The sequence below is a fragment of the Myodes glareolus genome, chromosome 8 (genome assembly GCF_982192425.1).
Source record: "Myodes glareolus chromosome 8, mMyoGla1.1, whole genome shotgun sequence".
NCBI lineage: Eukaryota > Metazoa > Chordata > Mammalia > Rodentia > Cricetidae > Myodes > Myodes glareolus.
Window position 1 is genome coordinate 91210377 of NC_142033.1, and position 27006 is coordinate 91237382.

The following is a 27006-nucleotide window of genomic DNA, read 5'->3' on the forward strand; positions in this document are numbered from 1 at the left end:
GAAGAAGGGTACATGGTTGAGAAAGTTGCATTTAAAACCACTTAGAATTTAAGACTACCAACTTTCATAGTAGTATTTAAATTAAAACATCAACTTAATTACAGAAACGGATGAAGCAATTTTCTAAATTAAGTATGAGTATTAAGTTAAAAGCCCTGAGGTCTTTCTCATTACATACACACACACATGCACACACACCCTGACTAGAACACACACGTATCAGACACACACATCACATACACACATGTACACATACATACTATACACATACATACCACATACCACACACATACATGTTGTTGTCTCTCCAGTGTAATTTGGAATGGATGGCTACTCAGTCTCCTAGAGCATTTTTATAATGGGGGCAAAGGACTAACCCATATTGTCTCTTTTTAGTAATTTGATATGGTGAAGGACAGACAGTTAAATTCCTCATACATGCATAACTTTTAGTCTCTGTAGGTGTGACTCAGGATCTTAGGCTTAACTCTTTATGGTCAGTTAAAGAAGGTAGAGACATAGCTCAGTGGTTGTGAGCTCACCTATCATGTACAGAGTTTGATTCTCCCAGGCTGAAAAACAAAAGAGGGAGGATGGGAAGGAGGGGTGAGGAGGCAGGAAGGAAGGGAATGAACGTATATAGATGACAAATCCAGGCCACCTTCAAAGGACAAGGATTCTTCACAATCAATCCCTCTATGTTCCTCAGCACCAGTCAGAGCCAAAATACAGAGGCGACTTCCACATGTCCAAGCGAGTGGTACTGTACACACCTATACTCCATCTACCGTCTCCAAGAGGCCACGGCGTGCCTTCCACGTGTCCGAGTGAGTGGTACTGTACACACCTATACTCCATCTACCGTCTCCAAGAGGCCACGGCGTGCCTTCCACGTGTTCGAGTGAGTGGTACTGTACACACCTATACTCTATCTACCGTCTCCAAGAGGCCACGGCGTGCCTTCCACGTGTCCGAGTGAGTGGTACTGTACACACCTATACTCTATCTACCGTCTCCAAGAGGCCATGGCGTGCCTTTGGCACCTGCTGGGAGTAAGGAAGCTAGCAGAATGTGAGCTCTATTAGGTGTAGATTAAAATACAGGTTTCTTTTAGTCGCCAAAGCTTTATGTAGCACTGCAGAAGTAAGTACACAGCATAAAAGTAAAATAAAATTGTTTCTGAGTAATAAAACAAAAACAATCATTTTTCCTAATTAAAAGAAGACAAAAGCAGCCTCTGGCGAGAAACACATTGAAGTTGCAATGAGAACGTGTGAACTGGAACGTGAAGCTTCTGGACCCTGGAACAGAGCTCCAGAGCACCACGGCTGTGGCTAACTACCATCACACCGCACCCTCCTGAACCGTCACTAAGTTGTGTTCTGAACTGGGAGAGCTTGGTTATAAAGAACAAAACATCACAAACACTGGTTACAGCAACCTTCTCTACCGGGTGCACTGGGTGGCCCAAGGAAGAAACCTACAAATATTAGCCACAGGATTAGACAAGAGCAGAGAAATTCTTAAACTAGAGTATTTTAAGCAGTGCCAGAATACATTTACGCTATCGCTATAAAAATAGCCTTAGTATGTAGAAGAGAGCAATTCTAAACCACTGAACAGTAGGCATGCCTTAATAATCCATTTCTCTTGGTACCAAAACAAAACTGTCACTAACAGAAAAGCAAAAGATTTCTAAAAGCCCTCCCTCTAAAACACAATTGTATTTCGATATAAAGAAACCTCTGTACTCCATTCCCCATCACAACCTTAAGGAGTTGCTACTTAAATATTAGCCAGCGCTCTGTGAATCATTCTATATTAAAATTAGGTGGTTCTAAACATCACACATATAAAAAAGTATTGTTTGACACAGTGCCATTTTGATGATAAATTGCAATCTATAGCTCAAATAATTCTACCTAGGGATTAACATTTCAGAGGCTGAGCCAGAGATTATGTGTGTGGATCTTGAATTTCATCATCTCCCTTTGGCACAATAGCTTATTCTTCCTTTTTTCATCTATTCTCTCATGAAGGGTCAGGGAAGCTTAGCCTTGGTGTTGCATTCATTTCATCTCTACATTAACCAGATACCTTGCAGTCTCTTTAGCTCTTATGTGGTATTTCATTGCAAATACTATCCTGAACTGAGCGACTGCTAATGAGGTTGGTACCAAATCAAAGGGTGCCATCAAGTGGTTGTAAAACTCTAAACAGCATTACACCAAATGGTGGTTCCAGAAAGATTTTCTTCACTATGGACGAGCTGTACCACTCTGCTATCAGAGTATACATAAGGAAGGCAGAAAGGAACTATCTCTATTTATTTCTACTCTTCATTTTCTATCCTTCCGAGATTGCTTTTCTGCATATTACACTTAAAATGTACAACTCAAGTCATGGTTAGGATTAATACTTAGGCCAAAACATTATCAAATGATACTAACCACGATTCAACAGAGCGGCATTACTGAGAATAAAATAATTCTATTAAAATTCATGGCTACATACATAGCTTACTTTTGAAAATGAGCAATAACATATATACTTAAAAAAACACAGCATTCTTCTCTAGTATAAGGCTATCAAATAGCTGGTGTGAATGGATGTATTACGTGCAGCCATGCTAAATGCTAACAAAGTCAGAATTAGAAACACTCTCCTCAATTCTGCTATTAGAGTTACATCTTAGAATTTGGGGGCTTTTTTTCCTTCAAAAAAAAAAAAACATGCCTGTCCTCTTTTTGTTGCATGCAGTTTATTTTGGAGATGGAGAAAAGCAACTATAGAGACAAGGTTTAGTGTAGCTCCCAGCTCCACATTCACCACAGGGAGAGCAGCAGCAGGCACTCCATCCAGGAAGCAGAGGGAGACAGATACAGTTGGGGTCAGCTTCTCTCTGATGTTTTATACAGTCTGAGATCCCAGCCCACTAAGAGCGGGTCTTCCCAGCTCAATTATCCTAATCAAGAGAATCCCCACAGGGCCAGCAAGATGAGGACCGAGTATTCATCCCTGGGACCCAGACAGTGACAAAACAGAAACTTCTCCCTCAAATGGTCCTCTGACCTGGGACAAGAGCACATGCATGTGTGTACGCATGCATGGTCCAGCATAGTAGCACAAACTGCCTTTAATCCCCGCATGTAGGAAGAAAAGGAAAACTGATCTGTGAGTTTGAGGCCAACCAGACCTATGTAGTGAGTTACAAGGCAGGCAAGTATACTCAGTATTCCCCCAACACTTTTTTGAGACAGGGTTTCTCTGTGTAACCTTAGCTGTCTTGGAACTCACTCTATAGACCAGGCTTGCTTTGAACCCAGAGATCCACCTGCCTCTGCCTCCTGAGTGCTGGGATTAAAAGCGTGCACTACCACCGTCCAGCAAAAGTAATCATTTCTTAAAGATAATCCCCCATAAGCATGCCCAGTGGCCCATCTCCTTGACGATTCTAGAACTCATGCAATTATAACTGAGATTAACTACTGTACTGGTGGTTAAACCTAAGGCCTCACCCATGTTAAGCAGGCTAGTGTCTACCTCTGAGCCCCATTCCAACCCCAGCCCTCGTTTTACATTCTATTTTGAGACATGATCTCACTGTGCAACTTGAACTAACCTTGAGTTCAGACTGGCCAGTCTCAGCCTCCCAATAGCTGAGATCACATAACTATGCAATGGGGCCTGGCAAAGTCTTTTTATTTTGAGTCACAATCAGAAAATCTGGGAAGAGCTAGAGGGTTGGCTCAGTAGTTAACAGCACACACTTTCTTGCAGAGGACTGTAGTTCAGTTCCCAGCACCCATACCACATGGCTCACAACCGCTTATAACTCCAATGCAAGATAGCCAAAGCCTCTGCTCTCCTCAGGTACCAATCACTCACGTACACATAGCTACACACAGACACACATCCATTTAAAGTAAAAAAATAAATAAATAAACACATCTAAAACATCTGAAAGCTAAAAACTGATCTTTCAAAACACAAGTCCAACCGTATCTCTCTGCTTACAACTTTTCCATGGCTCCTGACATTGTTAATTGCAATGCGGATTCAGAACCTCACAGGGCACAAGCAGAACAATATATTTTGATGGACCTATAGGTAATTCTGATAATAGTCAGGTTTTGAACCCGCAACCTTGGGATAAAGTTCATACAAGGCCATCTGCCATGCTGCTCTTTATCGGAGCTGAAATTCCTTCTGTAAATAACACCGCGGCGATTAAGCTCTGCTCTTATACTGGGCCTGATCCCCTTGGCCTCACCTTAGAGCATTTCTCCCCATGTTCTCTGATGGACACAACTTGGGAAGGTTCTGGAGTTACAGTCTACATGGCACCTTCCTAAAGCCTTCCCCAGGGCTGGATAAGCATGAACACTCCTTGTCACCCTCCACAGACCTTTCCCGGACTCACTGCCAGCTTGACAGCGGTTCCCATGTGCTTACCCATCTGTCTCTCTGATTGGACTAAAACTTCCTGTAGGCTAAAACTTTGTCTTGTTTTATCTCCAATGTCTAGTGAGTAGATACACAATCCATTTCATAATACCAGGTATAACAAGGTTAAAAACAAAACATTCACTCATTGTCTTTATGCACAAGAGCTTCTGTTACAAGGAGTTTGTGCCTATTCTTTTCAGTTTTAAAAGAATAAAGTGTCAAAGGAACAAAATTAAACTTCAGAAAATATCACAAATAAAAGGCAAGAAGGCATATATTGTTGAATATATTAGTTGGAGAAGTATGATATGAAATAAATAACTCTGGTTTCTAGTGATCTAATGAGAGTTCTATATCAATTTCACGTCATTTGACCACTTTTCTAATTTTTCCCTTATTTTCAAAAAGGAAGAAAAGATCCTTAAAATGGTTATTTTACTGATTGCTTTATTTCTAAATTCACCTTGTCAGAGAAGAAAAAACATTCAAATGATATAAAATCTAAGCTATAATTCAGAAAGAAAACAACAAAACTGGACCCAGTGCATTGTTTTTACATATTTGTGCACACGTATGCATATATATGCATGTAACAACAATAATCAAAGAAAAAGAGGCTACCAAGTCTCTCACTCTCAAAGAGGACATGGGTAGGGTGGGAGGTACAAAAGTGAGGGGCAAGTGATATCATTCTATTTCAATTGAAAATACAGTTTTTACTAAAAGGACTAAAAGAAAAAAATTAAAATTTGTTTAAGCTTTGCTATTTTTGGTTTGTCTTTTATAATTTACTTTATTGCTGTCTTTGAGCAAAGAATCATGCAGAAGACCTCAGCACCAGTCTTCCAAGGCGGCTAGCATGGCAGAACCCCAGAGAGACCAGCTTTATAGCTGGCAAGATGAGGGGTGTTTCGCGTACAGAGTGCTGAGCAGATACAGAGAGGCAAGTGAAGGTGGCTCTCTATTAAGTGTGATGTGTCATCAGGACCCTAAGGTAACGCGACTGCCAATGTCTGCTCTCTAACGGCTTCCATCGGGGGAAGGCCTCATGCAGACGCTTAACATCGTCCATGTGATGGGTCTCTCACCGCTGAGTTTCTATGAACAGATGTGAAAACTGTTCAAATGTACTGCTGCTTTCAAACATTTCCGAGGAGCAGTAGAGGTTTGTTTGAATAGCTGACTGCCTCGATTAACAGCTTCCTCCCACCATCTTGGTAAAAAAAATGAAATAGAAATCAACTTCAGTCACATCTCTCTTTCATCAAAGACATTTAAATGCAGTTAGCAGGAAACAAGAATAATAACAATCTAAGTGGTCCTTGCAATTTACAAGACACTACACTCGACTACCGTGGCTCAATAATAACTACACAAATCACAGGCCATCAAATTCATCGCAGCACAAATGTTAAAGTTTAGGCTATTATTTAGTTGATAGAAACAAGAAAGTAAAAGGCCATGGTGTTTTCCATAATTCCCAGAAATCTGTTTTATTTTTATCTTCAAAGAAATACAGTAAGGGGCTGGAGAGATGGCTCAGCGGTTAAGAGCATTGCCTGCTCTTCCAAAGGTCCCGAGTTCAATTCCCAGCAACCACATGGTGGCTCAAAACCATCTCTAATGAGGTCTGGCGCCCTCTTCTGGCCTGCAGGCATACATGCAGAGATAATGTATACATAATAAATTAAAATATATAAAAAAGTTTAAAAAAAGAAAGCTACAAAAAATAAAATAAGAATTTATTAAAATATTGTTGTACTCAAACTGCCTTCCCTTGCAGTTCACAGAAGTGAGATCCAGAAAGAGCTGTGTTTTGTGTTACTTCATATGTATTTTCCAGGTCTTTGGAGATAAGTGCCCTGCTTCCTTACTACCAAGAGTAATTAAGAGGAAACATTGGGAAAGCCTTAGAAAATGGGGAAAGCAAGGCTCTGAGCTCAGTCAGGCATGGATTTGAGCCATGTGTACAAGTGATGCAAACTTCTATTTTAGTATTCTCATGATTCCCATTTTCTCTTCTGCAAAATGGACATGTCTATGGTCAGAATTAACTACTGCTACTAACAAATGGTGGGCCTGGGATGAAACCTACTGAATAGACCTTTTGGTACAGCCTAATCAGGACATGGAAGAAGGATGCCTTTGCTCTTTGCTTTACTCTTGATGGCAAATTTATTCTTTCACTGGCATAAGCACCAACTTCTTCAGGATTCCAGCATATACTGAAGACCAGCTGAGACATCCAGCCTCATGAATGAATGATAGAATGAATATATATCATTCATCAGTTCTTCTCCTCTAAAGAATCTTAACTAATACAGATCCTCAGTATCAACATACAAGTTAAATGTAGCAGTTCATATCTAAAACCCCAAAGTTGGCTTGGGGTGGGAGGCAGAGACAGGCAGATCCCTGAAACTCTTTGGCCAGCCAGTGTGGCCAAAACAATGAACTCTGGATTCAGTAAAAGACCCTGTTTCAAAAGGTATGATGGAGAGTGGTTAAGAAATGATACAAGATGTCAACCTCTGAATGTCACATGCCACATATATAAACAAGTGCATATACTTCCATATTCACATGCCCATACATGCATAAACTCCTCACACACAGTTCTTTCCATCCTTAATCATCATGTATGCCATGTAAATTAGTAGGCTCAGAGTAATGATATAGTAATTTTTTAAATTACTTATTATACAATTCAAGTAAATGTCTCTAAGTAACTAGAGCCATGAAAAGCAAGCACGTGGTATATATTCAAATCAGTACACTGCTGCATAGGAGAGCAATAGCCTCTGCTGCCTCCAGACCTCTGCTCAAGCTGCTCAGTCCGCTAAAGTATTGCCTCTAAGAGAATTTCAGATACAGTGCCTTCCTATACGTGACAACACACTCCCACAATCAAGCATACTAATATTTCTATAACGGAATGAACAAGCATTCACAATATGAAAGTTAAATACAATGCATAAACCTCATCTCCAGTACAAATTTGGCCACCAAATTGAGTTTCAAAGAAATCTTTCAAATAAAATAACTTTATGTGGAGAGTTTAAATTTTGAAGTTACAGATAAAAGGTTATAAAATTTTTATCCCTTAGGTTTGCTTATATCACTTTGAATAGAAAGCCTCCTTACCACACCAAGACTGGGCTAGGTACTCAATATGGGCACATATAGAATCCTAAACTTTATCTTAGGTTGCCTGTATTTCTGCCCAGATAATAGAATACCTAGAGACATTTTTAAAATTATTACAGTCTCTAATTAATTAGCAAGAATCTGCTACTTGATATTCATTTAATAAAAGCTCAAGAAATGTGTGAACAATTATGGATACTTGTATATTTATACAATGAACTTTATGTGTAAGGAACAATTACTATCACTAGAGATGAATCCCCATACAATGGACTAGGATAAAATTTGGAAAAATCCAACTGCAAAGTACTCATATTGTAGCAATAATGCCTTACTGCTGCAAATGAAAGCATCCTTAAATATGCTAGCTAGGGCATTTCACAAATTAAACTGACATGTGAATTACGTGATATGGCACGTACCTCGTGGCTATCATTTCGATGGTATCCTTTTGAAATACAGATAAATATAACACAATTGGCTTCTGATGAGGAGTTCCTTCTCCACATCAGGAATTGGAGTGTGGGATTTTAGATGGAAAACTTTCTTCTAGTCATTACAGCCTAACAAAGCTAGTAAACAACTAACAGACAGTAGACAAGATGGAAAATGTAAAGTTAGAGGGCCGAGTGGGAAATAGGAAGCTTCATCACACAGTGCTGAGTTTCAGTAAGGAGCAAGAGGGTCCTGGAGTCATCACAGTCTAACCACGGAAAACAACATGGTATATGCTGCAAAAAGCTAGATGCAAGGACTTGGAAAATCTCTACCACAAAGAAATGATATTGTGTAGATCTATTGAATTTCATTTAAGCATTCTATAATGTATTCATATATCAAAGTACCATGTTACGTGATTAATATGTACAGTCTGCAGGTTTTAGGTTTTATATATCATAAAAAATAAAGGTGAAAAAGATGGAACACTAAGCACACTGAGAAACGAGAAGAAGCAGCACCACCCTAACTCCCCAGCTCGGTCGGCTGTGCTGGATCAAGTCTCAGGACTCAAAATGGCCAATTCTGAACTTCCAGCCTACAAGACCAGAGATCCACTAGAAGTAGGCTCTGCTCACAACAGTAACACCAGTTCACTTCTCTGCAGACCACCTGCTGACATGCCGGTGCTTTAAGCCGAATGTGTTGGAGCAGCCTCTCTATTCACAAAGAAGATGGAGATGCTAATGTCTAAGATTTACTTTCATAATTTGGTAGAGCAACGAAAGTGAGAGGGATAAGCCTGAGGACAGCTGAGCTGGGAAGGGTTTTTTAAACTTTTTCCCCATTTTCCCCTTTTCTCCAAGAAAATTTTACATTACCCCAGGAATATAGATAAAACTAGGTACACCAATCAAACATTTCCGAAAAAAAATATTTTTTTAAATCACTTTGATATACATTTGATTTCACCATGTACTAAAGAAGAAAGCAAATTTAATTACTAAAACGATTGATATGCCTGTTTGGCTTTAAAATAAAATTAAATTGGCCGAATGTTTTATACTGCAGGATGTAAAGCATCTTCAACATTTTTCAAAGTTGATAAGATATTTTGATTTATAATTGCTAATGCTGAGAACACGACTTCACACAAATATGCAGTGCAGAAAGATAAAAATATGTATAGAGTCATTTCAGAAATTGTTGGAAATTCATGGGAGCAGATTTCCAAGTCAAAATTCATTGAACTTTTTTAAAAATAAAATAAAATAAAATTCAGGCAAAAACTCATACAGCATTGTTTAAAATAAAATATCCTAGCACTAAACAATCCATTTCCTACTAAGGAATGATGTTAGGAAAATACTAAAAATGTTTTCTGTAATTAGGCTACTATGTTTCATCAGGAGCAGTGAACTTCATAACACAGAAGACTGCAGTTCATAATTTATAGTAGTTCTGAACCTGAGCCAGGTGTCTGGGCAGCACCGAAGGCACAGTACGGTAGGACGGCATGTAGGGTGATGTGTGCACGCTGTGTGCTCAGAACCCAGGTCTCAAGAAAGTCACGATTGCTATTTAAATATTCCATTCAACCCATTTTTAAGAGCTTCCGGAGGTAACACCCCGTAAACTAAAATTTAAAAAGGCACTAAGTAGTCACACTGCCCATCTCATTGGTCACAACGTCCCTCTCCAACCCCCACTGATCTCCGAGTAGAACATACAACTTGGTTAATTACCAGCCCACTATTAAATTCATTGAGTTGACAGTTTAAAAATAAAAAGTAGATGTCTGTTGATCACAAATAGGGAGCTCAGGGCATCTCCCACTGCTTTTGTTTCTTATCAGTTACCTTCTCCTCTGACCAACTGACTTTTCTTTCCTGGATCTTCTTCCCTCTGCTTAGAATGTCTTTTACCTAACTTCTTTTTTTTTTTTTTTTTTTTCTAAAAAGCTGAACTCTGTAGCCACTTATTCCAGGAAGTCTTCCCTGGCTTCCACCTTCTTTGTTGTTGCTTAACACCTCACGTATCTTCTCTCCTCTCCCCCCCCCGCCCCCCGCCCCGGCCTCCCACAATTCCCTACCCAGACCCCCATTAGTAAGCTCGAGAGCAAGCTACCCTGTGCCATCAGACACAAGCCTCTCTAGGTTTAAAGCTGAGATGTTATTTCATTTCACTAAGAAAGAAAAGAGTCACTCCGGCTACAGCAGTGAGATACTGCAGACGTGCGACTGCCCCAATGTCACAGAAAAACACAAACCTCACTACCGGGAAACATGTCCGTGTCTTGGCCGACTACTGTATTTGTATGTCACTCACAAAGTGTCTCGTGCACAGAAAATGTATGTTGAATGAATGAATCCAACCTACACTGGCTTATAGAAAAACTTCAATTCTCTCAAAACACAGTGACTGAAAAGAAGTAAAAACATTTAGCTATTTAAAGCTAAAACCCATATGTACAAATATATTAGCTCTGAAATTAATCGAGTGATCTGTAACATAAACTAGTATCCAAATATAACTGTAATGTTTTCACATTTTTTAAAAAGTGCCATGACAAAGTATTAATTGTAAATTAACAGTGGAAACACCAGATTGTACTAGGCATTCTTTATTTCAATAAGAACAGATAGGTGAATTGTAAATAATCCAAAATGAAGGCAATTCAAACTCATATTTTGAAGTGTATCCGTGTCTTACATTGTGGATGGTCACAGCACTGTGGTTTTAGCACACTTGCTTTAGAAGCTACTTCTTAATTTGTAAACAAAAAAGTAAAAATCGTAATAAGAAGAATATTCTGAGATGTTTACAAGATTCTTCATCAGTTTTTTAGGTTAAAGGTGAGGGCTGAAAGTTATGGAACACATAAAAAAAGTAGAAAAATTAAAATTTGAAATTATTAACCTAAAAACCTAGTTCTTTTTTCAAGCTTTCTAGAAAAGAAAGATATAAAAGAATTGTACTTTCATAGCAGGTTAGATGCTTTGCATACATTTTTTTCTAATCCTCAATAACCTACAAAGTAGACATCAATCCCATCACCTTATATTTGAATATGCAGACACTTTATAAAAAATTAAACCACAAGCTGGGTGTGGCAATGCACACCTTTAATCCCAACTCTTGGGAGGCAGAGGCAGGTGGATCTCTGTGAGTTTAGGGTCAGCCTGGTCTACAGAGTGAGTTCCAGGACAGCCAGTGCCACACAGCCTGTACGTGGCAGTCCTGCCTGTCAAGTCTGCTTTGTACATAAGTAGCTTTCCACTCACAAGAAAACTCAGACCAGAAACAAAACTAACTCCAATTTATATATAAAAAGCTTACCTTAAGGAAAGTGAATTTTGATAAGTAATAAATCCTAAAACTCTCTTTCACACTGTCTAATAGCAGCCAAGTAATTAGTCCAAATAATTTTTGGATCTAACATAAATATTAAAAGACTACCTTTACTAATCTAATATACAGATTTCCTCACAGATTTACTGCTAAGCATAATCAATTAAAAATTCCTCTCTGATTCTAGAATCTCTACTTATCTTGGTGTGTATACACATGGGTGTGTGTGGTGTGCACACATGTCCACACATGTGGAGACCAGGTCAACAAGTGACTTGGTCAATCATTCTCTACATTTTTACTGAGACAGGGTCTCTCACTGAATCCAGCACTCACCAAGTCTGCCAGGCAGACTGTCCAGAAACTTCTAGAGATCTGCTTGTCTCTACCTACCTAGCGCCAGGCACATGCTGCCCACATAACTTTTTACATTGGTGCTGGGTCCTAGACACTCACATTTATACAGCAAGCACATTACCACTTAAACTACCCACCCACTCCCACCCCCAAACTATTTTTCACTTCTTATCACTTAGGGAGGCAGCTACTGAATTAGGCATTCAGGAAAAGGCCACGGAGTAAATGATACCGAGTTAAATCCTAACTTGCTAATTATATAACGTTTAGCAGGTTCTTCAACCTGTGTGCATCAATATTTCTATAGTAGTTTCAAGTCTGACTCACAGTCTGCAGCAATGAGGACATGAGAAGTGTGCATAAATCATTCCACACAGCACTGGTACATGGCAAGTTCCCAACAGACTTGAAAGGGTGATATATTTGAGACTTCTCTGTTTTATTGGGTATTTAATATCTAGTAAAAGTTTACTCTAATAGCTAGGAATGATGGCTTATGTTTGTAATCTCAGCATGCAGGAAGATGAGACAGGAGGATTGCCACGAGTCTAACACCAGACTGAGATATAGACTAACAAACTATTTCAAAAACTAACAGCAACAACAACAAAAGAGAAACCGCTCTCAGTGTTCTTACTCTGAGGCCTCATAAAGCCTCAAAGTGCCTTCAAATTCGAAAAAATTTTTAGTTTCTTTTTCTGATACCACCTTTCAGAATCAGGAAAATGCATTAACTGACTTGCAAACAAAACAAGAGAATTTAGCACTTTCCTCCACTACATCTTTTATATGAAATGTTGACGCGATTTAAATTGTAAGCTTATACATCAGACTGTAACATGCCTCCACAGTAGCATTTTCTCCAGTCGAGTCAGTTCTAACACTGACCACTAAGGGGTGCTAGAACTCAGGAAAAGATTCATGCAGCATTGACACATTTTCCTACCATCTTACAAAACTTATTTAATCAGCTTTTTACTAAAATGCATTTTAATTAATTAATAAGACTCGTTAGAATACTATACATTTGTTTAACATCTGTTTCTTTTGATCACATTACGTTTTCCTCCACTTTAGACGAAGGAATGGTTGAGGAAGACATCTTCTACCTGATTTATAGGCTGCTTTAGTTCCAGAGACATGCTCCATGAATACTTCCCGCTGGACAAGTGGATGAACTCTCTCCCATATATTAATTTCAATGTTTTATATACAATTATATATATATTAATTTAATATATAATTTATATATTATATATAAATGTATGACATATTTAATTAATATATATATTAACTTACTAACTTTGATTTAAAAGAAAATATTTAATCTCCTATGCAGACAAAGCCTATGAGATCAGCGTGGTTAATGCGTGTATACGGTAGTCCCTCTAAAAATGATCTGACTGAAGAGAGAGCTGAACAATTAAAAGGAAAAGTACCGATAACAAAAAACTGTTCAATACCTATTGATGGATTTCATTTGTGGTTTATATGGAGTTTAGTTTTGTTATGTTTTTTCTAAACATAACCAACACCCATTAGTTGCAACATTAGTGAATTTTAATTTATTTTAAATTAAACAAAGACACCAGAGATGTATTATAAATCCAAAATACTTCTCGATTTAAAGTTTTTTCAATCTCTTACAGGTGTATGTAGGATCTGACTCCAGATTGGACTGTGATTGCTAACTCACATTTTTTCTCCCAAGACAGGGTTTCTCTGTGTAGCCTTGGCTGTCCCAGAACTGGTTCTGTAGACCAGGCTGGCCTCCATCTGCTTCTACCTCCTGAGTACTGGGATTAACCACCACTGCCCAGCTTTAAATCTTTTTAAAATTCTTTCTAAAGCATAATATCATCTTTCAGACTATTTCACTGTCTATAAAGTACCTAGTTATATAATTACCTAACAGACCAGCAGCATCTAAGGCCTTAGAGCAGTTCAAAAACTCATTTATGGAAACAGAATTGGGTATGAGTGTGTCAGAAACCAACCTCCCAATCACACTGGCACAGGCACACTTCAAAAACAGTGGTTTGATCCAGGTGCTGGTGGTGTACGCCTTTAATCCCAGTTTGAGGCCAGCCTGGTTTACAGACTGAGTTCCAGAATAGCCAGGGCTACTCAGAGAAACCCTGTTTTGAAAAAAACAAACCAATCAAAAACAAAGGGATGATGGAAAATAAGATGATCCACATAAATGAAGTAGCCACTGCCCAAGAGTTCACCTGTGCTGGTATGATGTTCATATATGATCTAACTGCCATTTCCTTCAATACGGTTAAAGGATGCTACTAATGTAATTCTTCTCTTAAAAAGAACTTCAGCAAGACTTTAATGGTTCACTGGTTTCACTGTAACCATTGATTTGCTGACTCCTCCAATAATGCTGCACCGGGAAGCCACTCTGCCACAAATGACACAGTGGTTACAGAGGTGTAGAATAAAGGGCTTCCTGTGTTAGGGTTACTGAACCAACAAGGGCCCCTGACAGTGGTCCATAAAATGGACCTGGACTTTCCAGAGCCTGTGAAAAGAGTTAACACACTTGAATGGAGCCAAAACATCTGCATAGGTAAGGAAGAAAAAGAAAACAATTCTCAAAATCTAGTTTTGACTCTTATTTAAAATAGTCTTGAAAACTGAATCAGAAGTTCTTCCTAATTCTAACCACTTGTCGGTGAGAGCACACAGTACTTGCCCTGTTTTGTTCCAGGTTTAGTTTTACACAACATTCCTTGGCATTGGGTGGTTCATAATTTATGATGGTTGTCCTCATTTAGAATAGTTAAAGTAGAACATTCTTGGGCTGGCAAGATGGTTCAGCAGATAAAGTGTCTGCTGCTCCAGTAGTTCTGACCCACAGCACCCAAGCGAGTGCTCACATAAAATCCCAACCCTGGGGAAGCAGAGGCAGAGGTTCTGAGCAAGCTGGCTAGTGAGACCAACTCAGTCTGCGAGCTCTAAGTTCAAGTGAGAGACCCTGCCTCAAAAATATAAGGTAGAGAGGGGCTGAAGACATACAACATCAACCTCTGACCTCTACACAATGCATGCATGTACACATGAACCTGAGTACACACATGCACACACACATTTGAACAAAACAACAGTATATTTCCCGTAATAATGGATTGAAAATGCTTCCGTCACAATGTATCTACATTTCTTTCTTAAGCATTAAGAATTGAACAACTTCACAAGACTTCTAAAGTCTAGTAACTGTGTACCTGATAATGTACACTCAAATAACCTTTATTTCTTTAATCTTTTAAAAAGATTAAACACATTATAGTGGTTAACAGTAGATCAAAACTCATAATTGGTTTTATGTGTGTGTGAGCATGTGTCTGCATGCACATGTGTTTTAAAAACTTTTCTAATTCTTTTTGGGTGTGTGCATGTGCATTTGTGTCTTAGAAACTGCTCTTCTAGTTCTGCGTGTGTTTACTGTGGAGTATGTGCAGTGAATAAACACAGGCAAGCACAACCTGAGAACACGCACATGGAGGACAGAGGAGGGGTCAGGAGTCCCCTCTGTCACTGTCAGCCTGACTTAGTGGCAGGGTCTCTCCCTGAACCTGGAGGCTGCGCTTTTTCATCTATTCCTTCAGCGTGGCTAGCAGCCAGCAAGCCCCAGTGCTCCTCCTGCCTCTGACCCCCTAGAGCTGCAGCTGCAGGCACATACAAGCCTCACCCTTCTTGTTCATGGTGATGGGATCTGAACTCAGGTCCTCACACTTGCACAGTACGGGCTCTCGACCAGTGGGACATCTTTCCAGCCCCTCACAAAGCAAAATACTGCTATAAGGACAGGTAAAGTCAACAAAATACAATCATAACAAATTTACCTAATAAAATTGTTATGTTCCACCACGGCATTCCGAGTAAGTATTATTGCTGATGTCATCATCTCTACTGAAAGCTGGGGAATTACCCAGTTCCTATATTTGTTAACTTCTCTTTCTTTTTCAAGTTATCAAATACCTAGACTTCGTTTTTCCTCCAACTCTTGGGATTAGAAATCAGAACCCAAGGTCTTCACATGCTGAGCAAGAGCTCTAGCACTGAGCCATCCTTAGACCTTGTTTTCTGCACCATAATCTTAGTAGGTAGCTCAGGTCGGTCTTTTACTTATTATGAAGCCAAGACTGACTTCAAATTTGGTCCTTCTACCTCACCTCCCAAGTGCCGGATTACAGGCATGTTCCAACAGGCTTAGGTTTCATTAGATTGCTGCTCTGTTGTGGGCTTATAAAAATATTTCCATGTAGGCCAGCAAAATGGTTCAGTGTTAAAGGAGCTCTTTGAACCATATCACCAGGGTATATTTTTCACAATGATGTATTTACAGAATAAAAACTAATTTCTATAGGTATTTCAGTTGAAAATCTTTATCTTATAAGGTAAATGATAAGAATTATTGAACAAAACCTATATGATTTAATTGAATTTTGTGAATTTAACATATCTGGAGAGAAGGAAAGCCAGTCACCATAATTTTCTGTTCTTTTCTTCCCATGTTCATTCCCTCTCCTGACTGATTTCTAGAAATTTCAGCTATTTCAATATAGGTAAGTAGGGAAAATATGTTTCTGGACTTAAACAATTATATATTAAAAGGTTACAAAAATACATATCCCAATACAGAAAGATAGTCTACTACATACCTTTATTTTGCATTCAGTTTAAAGTTTACCATTTTAAGATTTTGTATGTACCTCTGTCGATCTTTAAAATACCGTTTGCAGTCAAATCTAGTAATGTGATACAGTTTTTCTTTAAAAAAAATCTCGAGCCTTTTTGCACATTAGTATATAACCTAATTTTCAGAAATGTGGTACTACTGTTTCTTCATCCTAAGGCTGAATAGTAAGAACACCTTCCTACACAAATGTAAAACTGGTTTTAACACGCCTCTACCATTAAACAGTTTAGGTTCACGTGTGTAGATGAGCCATGAGCAATGGAAGGTCATCCACTGGGAAGTCCTCCATCTGATACGAGCACGAGAGCTTTCGAGTCTAACTTATTAAGACTAATAATAAGTTAGTCTTATTCTAACTAAGTTAGAATAACTTAACTTAGTTATTTAAGTTAAGTTCATTTTGTTTTTCCTCCAAGTATAATTTATGTTCAAATCCGTCCCTACAAAAACACCCGAGCCGCTGATGCGCAGGAGACATTAAGGTGCTGGCAATGCTTCGTATCAGCTGTCAGAACTCCCCACCGGGTGTGTACCTGCTACCTGAGTTTGCTCCCACACTTCCCAACATTTTAAACCTAGAAATGGTCCAAGGCACTGCTGGGAAAAGCTTAAGTTTCCTTTTAACACTGGATACAAAGTAAAGTCAAGCACAGAAGAAAGGAACATGACACAAAGACCGCCATAAGAAGGTTCCACGTAAGCCTTAGGGTTTTGAGGATGCTACCGAGAAGGACGAGATACCACCAATAGTAAAGGCCGATATTCACAGAGACGTCTTCAAGCCTCCCAACATCTCACAAATTCTCAAGCTGAGGAGTTCATTCAGAAACTTGCCCTTGATCAGAGGACTTGTAACTAGGACAACTGGGCTTCAAACCAAGTCATCTGTGTGTCTGTGTGTGTGCATGCGCACATGCATGTTCATCCAGAGGACATCCGGTCCCTGGAGCTAGAGTTATGGGCATTTGTTACAGCACCTGATGTGTGAACCCCACTCCAGTCTTCTGAGAGAACATCAAGTACTTTTAATCAATGAGCCATCTCTCCAGCCCCTAGAAGTCTAGACTTTTAATCATTATTATTGTCATTGCCTATTCTCTCTAGTTCTTAGGTAGAAAACATTTATTTAAAACCACTGTATAGCTGCTAGCCTCTTGGGATTCCATACTATGAAGGCATATAAGAAAGTATGAAGGCATACTATTACTATGTAAGAAATACCATGCTAGCTGATAAAGAGATAAAGAAGTAAATGACTTTGCCTCAGGTCTCACACAGAATACAACATGTATGAACAGTTTGTCATTAAAGACTTTTACAGTTTATCATAAAAATTTTATAAGCAATTGTTATTGATAAGAACTTCTAAAATCTTCAAATTCCCTATTAAGTTTTCAGGAAGCGCCATTTCTCCGATCCCAAACTGCTCACGCAGTGAGGTAAAAAGTGTTGGCTCTGTCACTAACTTACATTCTCAATGACAAACGTCCACTCCTTGTCTTCAAACTCTTCAGCATGAGGATCCTGCAACAAAAGCAAATTTCGAGAAGTGAAAAACACTTTCACTAGTCCAGTTGATGCAACCAAGAAAACACAAGTAAGCTTGACTGCTGCTTTACTAACGTTTTAAAAGGAAAGAGCAAAATAACCTCTTTAAAGAAAACTGAGTAATTTCTCTAAAACAATATTTTATATTAAGAAATTCTTTTCCTTTTTTCCCAGCGCTGCATCTATGACAAGACAAAGACACATGACCACAGACAGACAACTCTGAGTCAACAAGTATTTCCGTGACTAAACGCTCACACAAAGTTCTTCTACAACTTTTAGTATTTGAAACTCAAAGCACCAGTTGAGACGCTGTGTTCCGACACAGAGATTATGCGAACCCCTAAGTATTCCAAGGGATTTCAGAATCAGACAACAGCCAGTCAACACGAGCTGCTGTCAACCCTCTTCCCACCTCTGCTGTTAGGACCTGAGGAATCTAGGGGCGAGGGATCCTGCCACCACAGGCAGTGCTGTTCGTATGTGAGGCACACTTTTGCTGGCATGTAGCTGACAAATACTAAAAACTACCCTAGCAATTGCAGACGTCACCTATGGACTTGTGCATACTTGTTCCTGTATTTAAAGACACAGTCCATACTCTCCTAGGAATATGTGTATTATAAACAAAATCAAAGACCTCACTGGAGATGAGAAAACAACACATTTCATCTTGCAGAAATGAACAAGGGAAGCGTCACAAGAGAGAAAATACCCAGACGCAGAAGAACTGTGTGCGGTTTTCACACGTATGGCAAGTAAAGACAACAGAGTGCACAGAGAACAAAGCGAAACGTGAATCCTCTGCTTCCTGGCCGCCAGGGATGCACGTGAGCAAGGTCCTGCCCCAGGTCCTCCCCGCCACAACATACAACTTCTCCTTCAAGTTGCTTCTGTTGGAGTATTTTCTCACAGCAAAAGGAAAGGTAACTAAGACACGGGGCAAGAAAAATAGCAATATTGTAACTTTTAAGCTGTAAATTCTTGATACAGAAACTGGCATTCCTTCAAATCCATTTCAAAGTGATCAAAATTTTACAAGAAAAAATAATTCAATAACTTTAAAAAGAAGAAGTAGTGGGCTCATAATATGTTTATATTCGATATATTCAAGTTCAAGTCTGTGTGAGGGGTAGATATACACAGTACAACGGTATTTCAGTTGAGCGGACTGTCTTCAGACACCAAAGATCAGACACATCCACACGGAGATGGACTCTGGGATCTCTGTACCGGGTCTCAGGCTCCACCTGCTCCTCACTGGGAAGTCTCTTGTTCATAACATAATCTTCTGTTGCTATGGTCACAGTTGAGTTTCCATCCTGGTTATCTCAAGGTAAAGGGGGCTACAACAGTATCTCAGTTCATTTACCTTTCACCCACAGATTAATCTTCAGGCCAAACTCTAACCATGTTAGCATGACTCAAATTTCCTTTAGTCCCTTATAATACATGTGATATAATAATACACAAATATACAAATAATAAAATCCCAGGAACAGATATTGGGGTTCAACCTGAAGATCAAAAAAGCAAGACAACCAAGCCACTAGAGAGCTCTTACCTCTATGAAATCTTCAGACTGAACGAGAGCGAGTTCCTGTCTCATCCCACCTTATATTCCTCTCTAGTGCTGGAATTAAAGGTGTGCACCACCACCACCCAGCCTCTATGGCTAACTAGTGTGGCTGCTGGGATTAAAGGTGTATGCAATCATTGCCGGGCCTGTATGTCTGACTAGTATGGCTATTTTGCATTCTGATCTCCAGGCAAGCTTTATTTATTAAAATATAAATAAAATATCACTACAGTGATAATCCCAGACTTCAACCAGGCCTAGTGGCACATGTGTGTATGCCCAGTTCCAGTGACTATAAAGACTGGAAGGGCTTTTTATAATTGAATTAGGACACAAACAGTACTACTCGGAGACTAAGTAATAACATGACAACGCTGAGGAGAGCCATCCTACCATCCTCCTGCCTGTTGGTTATTTAGAAATGCAGCACAAATGGTATCAGCGACACAGAAGCATTATTGAACACTCAGTGTTTAGTTAATGTGAACTTTTGAGAGAGGTACTCTTCTTATTTCCATTTCACTGAGCAGCAGACAGCAATGGTACAAATGTGAATGCTACACTGGATTTCCAGATCACCTGACTTTATACACTTGTTGACTCAGTTAACCACTGAGCCTCCAGCCTCAAGAAACATGCATGGCACACAGCAGCCTCTCAAAAATATTGGATAAATTAATTCATGAATAAATAATACATCGATAAACAAATATTTAACAATGCCTTCATATAGTTAAACTTCACTATTTAAAGCAAATAAAACATTTTGAGACACAGATGAAATAGTATACCTAAAACAATTGTTAAAAAATTATTTCATGAGGGCAAAGAAATAACCTGATAGAAACTTCAGGAAACGATGTGAAAGCAGCAACAACAACATTCACTTCTTAGGCACTTTGAAGTGGATATCTACAGAATTATTTTATTATGGACCAGACAAAACATCTGGAATTAATCAAGTCTGCTCTATTTACCTCTAACTGTTGTCAACTTTCTTACCTCTTCGCTTCTGAAACTCTGTAATACATTTTTAAATGTTTTACTAGCCATATCTATTTTCAATTTAGTTGGAATTTCAAAAACCAGCATTAATCTAAAGAAATCAACTTCGAGTTAAATTACAGAGGTGAAACATGCTGATAACTTTCTTTAAAAGTATTTCTCGAGCATTTCTCAGGAAGATGGCTCAGCAGTTAGAAGCACTAGTTGCTCTTCTGAGGGACTCAGGTTCGAATCCCAACAGCCATGAGGCAGCTCAGAATCATCTGTAGCTTAAGGTCCAGAGGATCCAACACCCTCTCTGTCCTCCTCAGCACCAGCCACACACACACAGTGCAGACATACATGCAGGCAAACACGACATCTATAAGATACTGATTTTCTTTTTTTAATTTAGGGGTTCTGGAGAGGTTTCTCAACAATTAGGAACACTGGCTGCTGCTCTTCCAGAGGACCTAGGTAACATCCTTGGCACCACCAAGATACCATCCTTGGTATCTCAGACCATGGAACTCCAGCCAGGGATTCATGCCATCCACAGGCAGCACACACATGGGGTACACAAGAGGTGCAATGTAGACACCTATACCCACAAAAAAAAACTTTTACAAAATAATTCAAAAAGTATTTCTCTGTGAATTTACTTGCATGAATGTCTTGGAACATTTATAATATCAAAATTATATCAGCTGTGAAACTTGAAAGGAGGGGAAGTATGAGGAAATGTTTTACTTGAATATTGAAGAGCTGTTCAAAAACAAAATCCAAAACTTAGCATGAAAGAATGAAGTTGTTTCATTTTTTAAATTTTTTTTCTATCAGAATTCTGGGTGATGTGGAAGATGAATGACTCACTGAAAATACTCATTTAAATACTGGAAAAAGGTTACCAGGTTGCCCCAACAATATAACAGAGTAGAAAATGCTGCAGGCTAGGAAGGAGGGCTTTGTTCCCTACATCTTGATGCTCAAAGGCATGAATGCTCAGGGAGAAGCAAACCCCACACAGGATGGAAAACCACTCTTAACTTCTGATCTTCCAAGCAACAATTTTAACAGCTACTTTCAACTCAGACTCTTTCTGAAAATGGCTGTGAACTATGTTTCAACTCCATTCCAATCCCCTGTTCTCTACCATTAAAAATAAACGTGAAACACTGTATAACTTTGTCTACTCATTTGTGTTAACCAATATGAGCAGACTAAACAAGAAATTTACTTGATGAGATTGCTTAAAAATCTTTCTCAAGCATATCAGAGATCTTGCACCTGTAGTAAATATTCATAACCTATTACTACAGAGCAGGCAGTTCACTATAGACCAATGCTGTGACCTTCCTAATGCTGTAATCCTTTAATACAGTTCTTCATGGGGTGGTGCCCCCCAACCATAAAATTATTTTGTTGCTACTTCATAACTGTAATTATGATACTAATATGAATCATAACTATCTGATATGCATAATATCTGATATGGGGGTGACCCACAGGTGAGAACTGCTCTGGTCTAGAGAAAAGAATTGGGTTAACTCAAGGTATTTGGGAACATTCACCTCCCCACTGGTCTTAGCTCCCTTATCAGTAAAATGGAAATATTGATAGACCCTTGGAGCTACATTGAGAACAAACTGATATGGACAAAGACTCAAGAAGTATTGCTCTTCACTACCATGCTTAGGGTATCATTCCAGCAGGAGAAATATGCAAAAGAAGGGTTTCGTAGCAGCCTCTGAGGACAGCCAGTAGAAAGGCAACAGACTGGCTAGGGGAAAAGATGAACAGAAAAGCAGCTACCACTTCCTCTCTTATTTTTCCCTAAGCAAAGTAAGGAGATGATGGTGATGATGGTGTTACCAGCAACAACAATATATGTGTGATATATATGGCAAGCACAATGAAGTGTGTGTGTGTGTGTGTGTGTGTGTGTGTGTGTGTGTGTACATATGTACGTATGTATATATGTATCAGCAAATGGAAGGCAGAGTTAATCTGCCTAGATTTCTTTGACTTCCAGGCAAGCCAGGGCTACACACACACACACACACACACACACACACACACACACACACACAGTCTTTCATCCTTCAAGCTGTTTCTCTTAGGTATCTGTCACAGCTATAAGAGCAGTCATTCATATCCTTGGTCACTTGGTCACAAAATCAAAAGCACTCTTTTACACTGGCTTCACATTCTGAGCTCTACTTAATTGCCCTAGAGCATTTAATGGACACCTCCTCCTTCCAATACTCTCTAAAACAATTTTAACATGAATCCATGAATCATTCAGAGAAGTAATGCAGAGAGAGAGAGAGAGAGAGAGAGAGAGACCGACCGAGCATGTGTTCCTCGAACCTGGGGAGTCAAGCATCCTAAACAAGTACTCTATTACTGAGCTGCATCACCACACCCCTTTTCTGTTTCCTAGCCACCCATTCCATTGTCACACACCCTTTTTACTTCCCCACCTCCCCATGTCCCCACAAATTTTTGAGACTGGTCTCACTGAGCCCAAGGGTGAACAAAATACATAGCAGAAAATGTCTTTGAAGTGACAGAACAGGAATTACAGGCATGCTGCACCATGTCAAGTCTCTCTGCTCTCTATTTTGAGACAGGGCCTTAATTTACCCTGGCCTTGAACTCACTCTGTGGCTTAAGCCTTGATACTGTGACCCTTCAATGTCAAGTCCCCCGTGCCATCAGCTTTGGCAAGCATTTGTTTTCTGATCCTACCACTTCCAAAAGGCTAATAATAGGACATATTTTGCTCCCACTATTTCTTGAGAGCAGAAATGTTGATTAGTAAACTGGTGCTTAATTATCATATGTGTTGAATATTTTATGATATTTAAAGAAATAAGGCAAATATGAAGAGAAAACACACAAAAGACAGAAAAACAGTATATGAATGCCTGTATTTTTATCTGTACTTTAAAATTGCTTTTAAGTTATAATTTTCATAAATATCAATGTTAATAAAATATTTTAACTAGTGGGCTTGATGGCACATGTCTTTACTCTCAGCAGAGGCAGAGTTCAGCAGATTTCTGTGCGTGGATTTGAGGCCAGCAAGAATAAGTTCCAGGCCAGACAGAGCTACCTAGTAAGACCCTGTCTCAGTATATATGTATATATATGTACATATGCATAATTATATACATACATATATTACATAGTTGCTTAGTATATGTGTATGGATATGTATATTTACTGTTATAATTGATTTTGACCAAAAAGTCAAGAAGCAAGTGACCAGTTATTAATTTTAAATACATCATGTTGTGGAATATTAGTTTAAGATGTTACATTGGTTTATGCAGTGGAATATTTATTTAATGATGCAAAGATGCATTGCATTCTTTTATGTTGCATTTGCTTAATTCTGTAAAGCTGTGTTACTCTGCCAACCCCAAATATCTGATTGGTCTAATAAAGAGCTAGGCAGCAGAAGGATAGGTGGAGCTGCCAGGCAGAGAAAATAAACAGAAGGGAGAAAAAGAGAAGAGAAGGAGGGAGAAAAGGAGAAGGAGAGAAAGACGCCACGTGACTGCAACCCAGCCACAAAGCCAGCCATGGAGTAAAAAGGGAAGAGAAATATATAGAATAAAGGTAAAAAGTCCAGAGGCAAAAGACAGACGGGATAATTTAAGAAAAGCTGGCTAGAAACAAGCCAAGCTAAGGTTGGGCATTCATAAACAAGAATAAGTCTCCATGTATTTATTTGGGAGCTGGTGGCAGGTACCCAAAGAGTTAAAAAACAACAACAACAATATCATGGTGCATTAACACCAATATTTACTGAATACTGATTTTTAAAGTAAATTGTTATCAAACAAGTCAACAAAATGAGGAGGGGAATAGACTTCACAAACTTCAGCTTTGCACAGGAAAAGTAGGCCCAGGGGCCTTTATGGATCTAAAAGTCTATGGTGTCTATACAGTGTACAAACCTCCTCCTTGGAAATGACACCATCAGGTAAGCAGATGCATTCAATAATCGTGTGATAATCGTATACAGAAGCACATACAGATGCCACAATAAATTCAGATTACACAAAAAGAACTTACCTTAAAAAGAGTCACAGTGATCTCAATGTTTTCAGGAACAGGCCAAACAACCACACCACGGTATGGATTTTTTATTCCAGGTTGCCAGCTGTGAGCCTACCAGAATAAAAATGAAAGCTTCAATTATGAAGTGTGAAAAATGTGAGGTTAGCAAGCAACAAAAGTATATTAATCTAATTTAGGTATCCACTAAGGTCTATGGTCTCCCTCAGACAAAAATCACTAGACAAAATAAAAGCAAACATGAGAACAAAACAAAACATTTTAAGCATTAAGCTTGGGTCAGAATAGCTCAAACAAATGAAAGCTATAGATCGATAAGCAAACCCTCATCTACCCCACTACACAAAAATGCAGGCATGCTACAAGAAATGAATGAAAAATAAGACATCTCATGTTCTTAAAGGCTGCTATTTCTGATTATGGAAAACTTTAACAAGGAGCAATATTTCAGATTATTTTTGTGATTGAGAAGTTTGAGACAAATTTATTCCTTAAAAGGGAAATCTCAAGTCTGAAGAAATGTCTGAGTGATTAAGAGTACAGGCTGTTCTTCCAGAGTACCTGGGTTTAAGTCCCAAAACCCACATGGTGGCTCAAAACCATCTGTAACTCCATTTCCAAGGGATCCAACATCCTCTTCTGACCTACACGGGCACTAGGACTCAAGTGGCACATGATATACATGCAGACAGAACAACCATATGCATAAAATTTGGGGAAAAAAAAAGAAATTTCAGGAAAATCTAGCAGGGTGCAGCCATGCATGAGTGATCCCAGCAACCGAGAGGCCGAGGGCTCTGGAAAGAGGAGGTGGAGGTATTTAAGTTCATTTCCCCTAAATTGCAATGCTTCTTATTTAGGACACATGAAAGCAAACTGTAGCTTTTCCAGTCTATGTTTCTAATTCTTGTGATTTGGGAGGTGTTTTACTTATAAACTTTGATTACCAAAATTCCCTTGGAAACTTCACCACCCCGACTTTCAAGTTCATCACCAGATCTCCCTGTGTGTTATTAACCAAAGTTGAGCTGAAGAGACATGTCATGCCAGGACAGGGCTAGTACGTTTTCATCTTTACATGCCGCAAAACTGTGGATGTGTCTGAAGAAGATAACAAAAGCCAGCAATTAAAGTGTACTTTCTATGTGTCAGTCCACAAACTAAGGTCAGAGTCTGTCAAACTCATCACACGTGTATAAGAAACCTTCCTATAGGTGGAAATTACTCATTCCCCACTCTCCAGGTCACTGGGCCACAGAGCTGGAAAAGATTTCATGCTTTGGTGGAGGGGGGTTATGATATACATAGTAACAGACACACAAATTCTTCAGATTACCTAAGCAGTATGTTACATGGAGCATAAGTGTCAGGGGAAGAAATAAAGAGAGTAAGGAGACAGGGGTCAGAAGGGCAGTCAGGTGGCTTCCTGGAAGCCTTCTGAGGGTGGGACAACACCTGGCACCAAGCACACCAAGTTTGTAACAAGGTAACATGTCTGGAGCAGAGCGGCCAGGGAGTGCCAACTGCGACAGTGGAGGCCCAGCCGGGAAGGCCCTAGTAGGCCTCTCAAAAGATACTCATTGGAAGGTTTAAAACAGGAATGCTGATCTAAGCTGTGTTTAAGCTGCCTCTTTCAGCCAGTGAGTCCACATTGGGCTTCGTAATCGAGGAACTAACAAGGAGAAAGCCGCTGCGATGGCGAGGAGAGCTGGGGGGGGGGGGGGGGACGTGACCAGGGATGGTAAGTATGTGGCATAGAGTAGCCACATTCTGGTACACTGTTTCATTTTACAGATAGTGGTCAAGATCTGCTGTTTTATGTACGAGAGAATGAAAGTAGCTAGAGCTGAGTGAGGGGAAAGCTGTTTTGTTCTTGAGGAACTAGAAGAAAGAAACTGCCACTAATGTATATGAGGCAAGGCCAAGCTCAGGAGCTCAGTTTTATACACATCAATTTCAGTTGCCTATTAGATACACAAGTTCAGGTCTTCAAACAGGAAGCTCAATCAAGTATTGTTACAATTTGGGAATTATTAGCATACAGATATTACTGAAATCTTTAGAATGGATATGATCCTAGGAGAGTGAGAACAGATAAAGAATAAGATATCTGGGTTGGGATGTAGTTCAGTGATGGACCGCTTTCCTGGTATGCATCTGGCATGCAAACCCGGGGGTTTGGGAGGGTAGTCTGCACTGAGACCTTGGGTACAACATGAACAAGACAAGGAAATGAAACAAAAGCGACAAAGGTGTGTCAGGAGAGTAAAGAAAACGCAGGAGCATGAGGTGCCCGAGCCACGCTGTAAAGAGAAGGACCCACAGCTGTGACAGGTGAAACAGCAGAAAGCCT

General features: G+C 39.3%; 1 protein-coding gene across 12 annotated transcripts in view; it reads right to left on the minus strand.

Moving 5' to 3' along the window:
• Ehbp1 (EH domain binding protein 1) overlaps nucleotides 1-27006 on the minus strand; it is a 263173-nt gene that overhangs the window by 193802 nt on the left and 42365 nt on the right. For all 12 annotated transcript variants that reach the window (XM_087909201.1, XM_087909209.1, XM_087909211.1 and 9 more), the window contains exons 4-5: nucleotides 24651-24746; nucleotides 17924-17977 (exon numbers count right to left, since the gene is read on the minus strand). In XM_087909201.1, the coding sequence (XP_087765327.1) occupies nucleotides 17924-17977; nucleotides 24651-24746 (150 nt within the window). The remainder of the gene's footprint in view (nucleotides 1-17923; nucleotides 17978-24650; nucleotides 24747-27006) is intronic.